Raw genomic sequence first — 10229 nt, forward strand, 5'->3', positions numbered from 1 at the left:
TCTTGTTTGAAGTCCCAGAGACATGATCTGTAAGTGATCATTACAAGAGACTTTGTTCTCCAGTCTGGAATTGGGGAGAGGTTTTATTAATATTTAATATAGCTTCATGTAGCTGTTCTGATTGTTGCTACGAAAAATATACAAACATTTACTTTATGTATATCATATTCCTATATTTTACATATAGTTAATTATAATTATAGTATATTAGCCATGAATCCACAATGAAAACCTTTTGCATTTTTTTACTTTATTTTTAAATACATTTTCAAATTGAGAGAATCCCTGAAAGATTTTTTATGAATTAAATGTTATTTTATACATAATTAATACTTGAGAGTAAACTTACCCACACAGCCAACATGCAAAAAACATGCAACATGAAGTTTCCTATCTAATCAAACCAAGATAAGATGACCGCCAACTACTATACAAGTGCCCATCATCATCTCTGTGGAACCCCCCCCTCCAGGACTTTGCTCCCCATGTGAAGACATGAGAATTATCAGTGAATGTGTGAATGGATTAGATGCGTATCAGACAGGGCACATGTGTACACATTAACAACCTGTGATAGAAGAGGAACGTAAATCAGTGCACTGGTGTCTTAAACCTCCAACACCATCAGCAAGCCTGTGGGACTCCTACATTGAATTCAACACTCCTACATTGAGCACAAGCCAGACTTAAATGCTTTTCCCGCCCTGTGTGAATCTATCTGCATTCTGCGAGCAGTCATCACATGGATTGCATTTTATTGTGAGGAAGTGATTATTCTGAAACAACACAATTTTTGGACTCAACAGTGAATGCATGAAGAGGTTTGGTTTTTAAGGAACTCTATAGGGAAGATTTAAAATGGATGAAGAGATACAAGAAGTAGAGCTCAGAAGAAGAGTGAAGTATCATGTACAGAGAGATGTTCTGGATGAACTCGGTGTCGACAAAGTAGCCGAGAAGTCGGATTTCAAAATTTCACTGAAGGAAAAATTCAAAGATGCTGTCAGGTGTGTCATTGTGGCCGTTATTGAAACCAAATACTGAACAGAAAGTCAGATTGTATTTTACATTATTCAATGGGGTTCAAAATTAAAGTATAAAAATGTTAACTTTTTGATTTTATTAACACTTAGGTTTTTTTGTAATGACATGTATGCACTTAAACTGGTTCTGTGCATATTATTCCAGCATGATCAATTTATTAACGTTTTTGTAATTCAATGGAAGCAAAAAAGATCTGAATTCTTAACATGGCTAACATGATTAATGTCATGAATTTGCATGCATTTGATTCTTCTTCTTAGAAAATCTTGAAAGTAATAATTCACCCAAAAATGACAGTTCCGTCATCATTTACTCACCCACTTGTCATTTCAAACCTGTATGACTGACTTCCTCCTCCAGAACACAAAAGAAGATATTTTGAAGAAGGTTGGTATCAGAACAGCATTGACACTCATTCACTTACATTGTAAGGACACATACCAATGCACGTGAAGGGCTGCCGGTTGAAAAATTCTTCCAAATATCTTCTTTTGTGTTCTGTGGAAGAAAGAAAATCAAATCAGTGTGAGATGACATAAAGGGAAGTAAATGATGACAGATCGTTTGGGGGTGAACGATTAATTTAATTTCTTTTTTACAATCCTAAACTTTTCTGTTAACTTCCAAAGATTAAGATGCAATGTAGACTCCTGAACTCCACTGTGTTAATAAATTATAAGACAGTTATCACAAATCAGCGCTGTTGTAGTACTTTAGGTGGAGTATCTGTTTTCTGATATAGTGGTTCCAAAAGGTCTGTTTTTATTAAGGACTTTATTCTCTCTCTCTCTCTCTCTCTCTCTCCACCCTTTTGTATCAGGTGTACAGGCCCAAAGTTTAAGAGCTGTTTCTTCTCTGTCGTTCCACTCCTGTCATGGCTGCCGCAATACCCACTCAGAGAAAACATTGTAGGAGATCTGATATCAGGAATCAGTGTGGGAATCATGCACCTGCCACAAGGTTTTAACACATCTATATTATCAGATACACACCTACAGACATTTGTGTGAAATATATAAAAATCAAGGACTCATTGGTTCAGATTGCTTGTGCCTCAGTGGTTAGAGCATGGCACTAGCAATGCCAAGGTCATGGGTTTGATCCCATGGGACTGCGCATAGACAGAAAACAAAAATGTATAATACAATGCAATGTAAGTCGCTTTAGATAAAGTATGTAAATGTAATGTAAATAAAAATAGAGATTCATATATTAACAAAACACATTTTATATAGTATACAGCATACCTCTGCGTTAATGTATTTTAATGTAGCTTAGCAACATTTAGATTATTGGTTTTGGTTTTCACATGATCAAAAGAAATTTCATTATTGCATGAAAATGCAATGTGTGTGTGTCTGTGTGTGCAGGTATGGCATATGCTTTACTGGCTGCAGTTCCTCCCGTGTTTGGTCTTTATTCTTCTTTCTACCCCATTCTCATCTACTTCATATTTGGGACATCCAAACACATCTCTGTGGGTGAGTTCTTGCAGAGAAATGCTTATTTTATTTAATGGTGCCGGAATTAATTTCTGTAGTTCTTCTAGACATCAGGCCCCATAAAGTGACTCACACATTCTATTCCATCTCTGTGTGTCTATAGGTACGTATGCAGTAATGAGTGTAATGATTGGAAGCGTGACCGAGCGTATGGCTCCAGACTCAGACTTTATGTTGCCGGGTAACGACACCAACAGCACCATCATAGACACGTTCAGTCGTGATGCGCAGAGGGTGAAGATCGCAGCCACTGTAACTTTCTTATCGGGCATTTTTCAGGTAAGTTCTTATAAACTTCATGTAGTACTGTAAATGGTTTTGATGATGTGTATGTGTGTACTGAAGGTCGTGAGTTTTTTTGGCTTGTGTGTTTGTGTATATGTATAGTTGCTCCTGGGTCTGGTTCGGTTTGGTTTCGTGGTGACGTACCTGTCAGAGCCACTGGTGAGAGCTTACACAACAGCGGCCGCCATCCATGTTATCGTCTCCCAGCTTAAATACTCTTTTGGAATCAATCCAGATCGGTACAGTGGACCACTGTCTCTTATATATGTGAGTATGAACACACATACACACAACCACATGCTGTGCATTTAAATGCATTTTGCTTGATTTGTAAAAGAAAATCAATTTGTGCACTTTCTCTTGTGCTGTGTCATCCAAGCCAAATGTGTGCATTTCAAGCTTTTACCAGCCAAACCTTAATCCCATAAACAATACAGTACAATCTGTTTCCTCTTCTTGTGTGCAATTTGTGTTAGTGTCCCCTAGTGGCAATGGTGTAAAGTATAGGTGTCAATGTAATTACTGTACTTAAGTATCTTTTTGGCTACTTTGTAGTTTAACTGAGTATCAATGATATTTGCAATTTTACTTCACTGCATTTGTAATGACTAATGCAATTACACATTACGTTTTGCATGGCAATAAACTTTTTTGCAGGAGTTTATTTCTGCTACAGAAGAAGCAATATTGCCATTTAAAGGGTGTTGAAGGATTCTATAATCTTATGGATTTTGCCCTCATTTAATGAAACTTGTCAATGTGGCTTTTTGAGATGTTCCATTATATTATGATTTCAGAAAATAAATTATCTTCTCCTGAATCAACATTTTTTTGTTTCTAGTGTTCAGGACTTGTGCTTCTTTGAGCCCAAATTCAGTATGAGTAAAATACTCTGTTAAAATCAGATACTGTAAGACTTTTTGGAATTGGTGACTTGTAGCTTGATTTTGGTGTAATTTTACTCTTATTCTGCAAGGTATCTTTACTTTTACTCAAGTGTGGTTTTCAGGTCTTTACACCTCTGCCTTGTGGTGGAGAATATGTTTTCTTTCTCTCTTAAATTTGACTTTAATATTTTCTTCCCACAGACGATTTTAAAGATTTGTTCATTGCTTGGAGAAACTAACATTGGTACCCTGGTAGTTAGTATTGTATCCATCGTTGGTTTGGTCATTGCCAAGGAACTTAGCGCCTTGGCAGCAAAGAAAATTCCTATTCCTATTCCTGTTGAGCTAATCGCTGTGAGTTACTTCACACACTTAAACTGTCTCTCTCTCACACACACACAAACACACACACACAAATTGCTCCATGTAACATTTTAACCTGGTTAAAAAATAATATATATAATATTTTACTAAAACTAATTGAGTGCCATGCCATTTCTATTTTGAGAATCTCTCATCTTAATTTAAGGAATACACACCTGCACAACAACCTTCATAATTTTTGAATGAAATGATAGCATGTGCCAAATAAAATAAGAAATGTATGTTCATGTCCAGATTATTATAGCTACTGTGGCGTCTTGGCAGATCGATCTAAAAACCAAATACAAAGTGGAAGTAGTTGGAGAAATTCCATCAGGGTGAGTTTAACTGTGAAACACACATTCAACTGCAGAACATCACACACTTATAATACAATGTGTTAAATACACATTAACAAGAACTCAGAATTACACTTATCTCTTTCCTATTCACCGTCCAGGCTGCAGGGCCCTGTGCTGCCTGCTTTTTCCCTGCTGGGTTCAATGATTGGTGATGCTTTTGCTCTGGCTGTTGTTGGATATGGCATTGCCATTTCTCTTGGTAGAATTTTCGCTCTTAAATATGCCTACAAAGTCGACAGTAACCAGGTAATAAAAAGCAACAAATGTGAAGACATGGTATTTCATTTTTAATTGACATTGCCATTTTTCTATACATTTTAATCGTACAACCATTTAAACCACAATGTTCCTGCCAGAATTGTAAACTCCAAAGGCCAGGTTGTCAGAGCTGGAATAGTTCCCCCAACCTTAAAATAAAAATTCTGTCATCATTTTCTCACCCTCAACTTATATCAAACCTGTATACATTTTTTTTGTTCTGATGAAAACAAAAGAAAATATTTTAAAGAAGGTGGGAAACTACACAGTTCTGGGGCACCATGACTACTATAGTAGATTTTTTCCTTTTCCTTTATCATTACAAACATTCTTCCAAATATATTCTATGTGTTCAGCAGAACAACACAATTTTTTAATAAAATGAGGGTGTGTAAATGATGACAAAATGTTCATTTTTTGGGTGAACTGTTCCTTAAAGATTGCCAAGAACCATTGATCCAAACCAATTGTTTTGATGCTTTGTCTAAAACATGTTATTTTGAATTTCCTCTCCCTGCATCAGGAGCTCGTAGCTCTGGGTCTGTCCAACTCTGTCGGTGGGATGTTTCAGTGTTTTGCCATCAGCTGCTCGATGTCTCGTAGCATGGTGCAGGTCAGCACAGGTGGGAAGTCACAGGTGAGAACATCTTCAAACTGGTCTTATTTCATTTGATTTCTTCTTATGACATGTTTCGAGTGTTGAAGAGTTTTTTTCTTTGCTGTCATCTCTTAGGTTGCTGGAGCTGTCTCTGCTGTGGTAATTCTGGTGATCTTGTTGAAGATTGGAGAACTCTTTGAGGAGCTTCCAAAAGTAGATACGAATTCAACCCTCCGTGCATAGAATTAACCTGTTGGTGCATATATGTATTTCATTTTTGTGTGTAACTAATAATGTTGTCTTTAAGGCAGTGCTGGCTGCTATCATTTATGTAAATCTGCATGGCATGATGAAGCAGTTTGGCGACATCTGCTCCCTCTGGAAGACCAACAAAGTAGATATGGTGAGAGAATGAGAGACAGAAAAAGGGTTGGAGGGTTTCAAGAAAATTAAGCTTATGCAATACATTAATAATACACTCGAGAAATAATACCAAGGAAAGGAAATTAAAACAAATTACAAAATACTCACACAGGCACAACCACCCCTACATAAATCATTTCATGCAGAATATTATGGTATTTGAGGGTACAGGTATGTGTATGAGAGAGAGAATATTGATTCAAGAAGAAATTCCTCAGTAGATTTTTTTCTCTGTGTGTCAGGTGGTGTGGGTAATGACTCTGATCTTGACATTGTTACTTAACCCTGATCTGGGACTGGCTGCATCTATCGCCTTTTCCATCCTCACTGTGGTCTTCAGAACGCAGCTGTGAGTATCAAACCCCACAAACCCAAAATGTTAAAGCGACTTAATCCAAATCCAAAGCGACTTAAAATTTGAGCATTTTGACTAAAGAGCCAATAATAAGCATAGTCTATTGTTTGCAAAGCTATGTTTGCTAGTAGGAATAGAGATAAAACTATGGAAAGATGAACAACATAAACACAATGTTTTTAGTTTTTCTCGAAGGTTGTAGTGGTCTCAGCATATCGGGTGAAGACTGGTATCTCAATATTACCAGGGATAAATACATCACACTCCCTTAACTAACTGAACCCCATACCTTTCATAACCTAAACCCTACGTAAACTTACAACCAGATACATTTGCATACTTTCCTAAATATTCACATGCTTAAATTTGTATGATTTGGAGTTTAAGAAACTTCCATGTACACTAAACTCTGTCTAAAATCGAATTCCTGTTCTAACAGCGTCACACATTTTTTAAGCGGCTTGTGTAAAATTCCCCTCCATCTGTACCTCCCTTATTTTCATACTTTTCTACGCCTGTTTTTCTCCTCAACAGACCAAAATACTCTCTCCTTGGCCAAGTTCCTGGCACTGACATCTACAAACCAGTTGAGGACTACAACCAGGTGACCATGACAACACCGTTACCACACACATGTGCATTACAATTTCTAAAACAGTTCCGACCCTTAATTCGGATAACATGAACCTAATTTAATGCCGTAAAATGACTATAAAAGCACACCTGCCATAGCATATTCTGTAGAAATGCATCAAGTATGTTGCCTAGCAACGATGAATTGATTATTCAGATTTGTATTAGTACAAGTAATTAGAACTGCTTATTAAACATTATCTCTCATCATATTGCTGTTGCCAATGTTTTATAAAAGCCACCAGGCACAAATGTTATTTATTGTGGTTGTTATCGAGTTGTTGAGTCGCATTGAAATCACTATGACAGGGCTAGAAGGTATTTTAGTGAACTTTTGTGCTGTTGAGCTTTTGAAATGCCATACAACATTTCTCAACAACACCCGCCTTTTTTTGTAAAGGATGAATCTAATCTGATTAATTATAATGTGACATAACTTTGGTAAAGAGACAAAACAAGTGTGTTATCCAAGATTATCTTTATATCAGATTCTCTTTTTTGAGAATGTAGTTGAACAATTGATCTTGATCTGAAGGACCTCTTATAGCTTAAGTACATTTGCCTCAGATACCGCCCTACAGTTATCGAGGTGAATCTGAGTGGGAGGTGTAGTTTCGTGTATTACAAATCAAGGTGTTGCAACAGGCCTGGTATTATTGTAAGCGTGTCATAGATGTTTAAACAAATTGTCATAAATTTGTTGTTATGGTATTGTTACGTACTCAAGTAAATTACTTTATTGTTTTGTTAATGACTGTTGAATTTTCAGGTAAAATTTTTAATTATTGCATGCACCTTGAAAGCATTCGATTAAAAATACATTTAAAAGGCTTTAGTCACAACACATCATATTTAATATGATTCATTTATATTTGTTAAGAATTTGGATACTTTGAGCAAAATTGTTGAGAGAATCCTTTAATTATATAATTTTATCATTTTTTATACAACAGTACTTTTAATCTCTTCAATGGTGCATAGTACAGTGTCCTACCCACACACATTGGAATTGTTTTACAGAATGCCCTCTAAATGTAAAAAATGTAACAATAATTTGACAATTATTCTGTTATGTTAATCCACGTATAATTTCCCTGTACTTTTTAACTACCCTGTAGGTGAAGCAGATTCCTGGCCTAGTGATTTTCCGCTCGTCTGCAACATTGTACTTCGCCAACGCTGAAATGTACACAGATGCTCTCTACGAGAAGGTCCACACGCTCATTAAAGCAACAAATACCAACAGCACACAAACATTAATTCACACACATAAATAAAGAGTGTTTACGAGACATCGCACAAGCAGCAATTACAGCTAAACCGGTTGTTATTCCAAACATATAGACTACAACTAAGGTCATGTAAACATTCATTATGAGATCAGCCCAAGTAAGCTGCATACAACACATGTGCTTACACAATCCAATCCTACTGTGGATATTCATAGAGTATAAATAACAAAGGGTGTTTTTGTGCAGACCGGGGTTGACGTGGCTAAACTTCTCTCACACAAGAAGAAATTAGAAACAAAGAGACTCCGTAAGGAAAAGAAAGCAGCGAAGAAAGCAAAGAAGGATGCCAAGAAGAAAGCTAAAGAAACTGCCGGTCACGCTTATAAAAATCAGGTAGCACCTGCATTTAATGACACACTGTGTACGTATGAATGCATGTGGTTTGTGTTAACGATTCTCCTTTTGGATTTATTTCCTTATGTTCTTATTGGGGTTATTTTGATGATTCCCCTTTTTTTACTAGGGGGCGGAGTCGGAGTTAAGTGAGGATGAGCTTGATTTTTCAGATGTAGAGTCAAATGCGCATGAGCTGTCAGTCAAAAAGCAAATAAATGTCTTCACTGTGGAGGCGGGGTGTGTCCCAAACACTGACTCCGCCCTCCCAGAGGCCATCATTCTGGATCTGAGCCCAGTGAACTTCCTGGATACAGTGGGCGTAAAGACTCTACGCAATGTAAGGCATCATGGATATATGTACTTTTTTATATGTACAGCAACTTCTAACATGTTGAACTGTGTTACAGCCCTGTGTTTTTTTTGGCAGATCTATAAAGATTATGGAGAGGCTGGTGTGGAGGTGTACCTATGCGGCTGTCAGAGTAAGTGACCTCTGTCATATGTTCCTCTATTTTTGGGTTAAAATTAGCCTACGATGTCTAGTATTACCACTTGAAAAATAAGCTATAATGCCAACATGTTGGTCATCAATATTTGCAGTAATAATGTCAAGTCTTTTCATTTACTCCCTTCTCTTAGGAGATGTTGTAGAGAGTATGGAGAAAGGTGATTTTTTCAATGAAAAAGTAACAAAATCGATTCTCTTCTCATCGGTACATGACGCTGTTCTTTATTGCCAGGAAGGAAATAAGGAGGTACAGTCTTTTCTAACACACGTACTTACTCACTCACACAAAGACATATGTGTTAGGATCGGTTGAATTTAATTAGATGTGTGCTGTATGGTCCTCTAAAACATGCAAATAAACATGAAAAACATTTCCTTATGCAGGCCATGCCGGGAACACATTTCTAAATCCAAACACAGCAGGACATTTCTGTACACGACACCCTGGAGTATGACAGACTAATGAGAGACATTACGTACGTTAGAAATTCAGTAAAAGGCTGGGTTGTTATTTATTGTGCAAATAGTAAACATTTAAAGTATTTCTCACTGTAAAATAGATCAAATACGTTGTTTTGTTAAACTATGTTTTTCAGTAAATATATGAAAATAGATCTGCAACAGAGATGCAACATAACATGTAAATCAATTGTTATAAATATAGTTACAGTTTCAGAGATGGAAATGTAGTAAACCTTTCATATGATGTTGTGTGGATTTTAAAATGGATGATTAAGCACGAATGTAAAACTGTTTCTTACAAAACATTTAGACTACTAAAAGTTTTTTTACAGGAAAGCATGACTATAGCATACTATAAACATTATATGTATGTTAGTAAGAGTTATGTGTCTCATGTGTGCCACTTTGTATGCATGTGTTTAAGAATGAATTTAACTTCAATAAACATTCTTTTTCTTATTCATGCTGCGAGACGATTTAATGTTAATTTCTTACATAAACTTTAACTATTTAATGCAAAAATGTCTCTTAAATGTTTATGCTTAGTCTGATCAGCTAATAAGCATCCTAATAATATATCAAATTTAGTTATGTTTTAGCGATCAGATTTTTATTTTAATGTTTATTCCTTCATTTATAATATTTTTGGTATTAAAAACAAATCTATTTTTCTCATTGCATGGTGTTCTTGAGTATTTTATGGGTGTGACCTGTCAGGATGAAAACATTTGAAATGCTGGTCTTGTTCTCTGGCCTTTCCTTTTCATGTAAGCAGAGAATAGAAACTGGTCTGACCTAGTTGAAAATTCTTGCTAAACTAGATTGTTGTTCCTTATGACATAATCACATGAACGTGCAAAGTATCGACTGTCTGTTTAGCTTAAGGCCAAAGAGAGAATGTGTGATATAAATCAGAATAAA

The 10229-nt window shown here is 36.1% G+C and overlaps 1 protein-coding gene across 2 annotated transcripts; it reads left to right on the forward strand.

Moving 5' to 3' along the window:
• Positions 1 to 552: 552 nt before the first annotated feature.
• Positions 553 to 9767, forward strand: slc26a6 (solute carrier family 26 member 6). Of its 2 annotated transcripts, none has more exons than XR_008909510.1 (19): positions 553 to 1007; positions 1865 to 2004; positions 2415 to 2525; positions 2650 to 2825; positions 2934 to 3098; positions 3920 to 4072; positions 4337 to 4419; positions 4542 to 4689; positions 5225 to 5338; positions 5435 to 5512; positions 5607 to 5702; positions 5965 to 6071; positions 6612 to 6681; positions 7829 to 7921; positions 8189 to 8335; positions 8466 to 8675; positions 8746 to 8820; positions 8978 to 9093; positions 9231 to 9767. XR_008909510.1 is itself a non-coding variant. In XM_056772630.1 (19 exons), exons 1-19 carry the CDS (start codon positions 859 to 861, stop codon positions 9252 to 9254), a joined length of 2235 nt encoding a protein of 744 aa, XP_056628608.1. In that variant the 5' UTR covers positions 553 to 858; the 3' UTR covers positions 9255 to 9767. The 2 variants fall into 2 exon arrangements, 1 of the variants encoding a protein (XP_056628608.1); XM_056772630.1 differs by having other exon boundaries at positions 8766 to 8820.
• Positions 9768 to 10229: the final 462 nt, after the last annotated feature.

The sequence above is a fragment of the Triplophysa dalaica genome, chromosome 18 (assembly GCF_015846415.1).
Source record: "Triplophysa dalaica isolate WHDGS20190420 chromosome 18, ASM1584641v1, whole genome shotgun sequence".
Classification (NCBI taxonomy): Eukaryota; Metazoa; Chordata; class Actinopteri; order Cypriniformes; family Nemacheilidae; genus Triplophysa; species Triplophysa dalaica.

Bases quoted from the DNA above. Each gene is read 5' to 3' on its own strand.
- slc26a6 (XM_056772630.1), top strand. From the start codon at position 859: ATGGATGAAGAGATACAAGAAGTAGAGCTCAGAAGAAGAGTGAAGTAT. The intron at 4,073-4,336 runs GTGAGTTACTTC...GTTCATGTCCAG, and splicing joins TTCCTGTTGAGCTAATCGCT to ATTATTATAGCTACTGTGGC. The intron at 9,094-9,230 runs GTACAGTCTTTT...TTCCTTATGCAG, and splicing joins GCCAGGAAGGAAATAAGGAG to GCCATGCCGGGAACACATTT.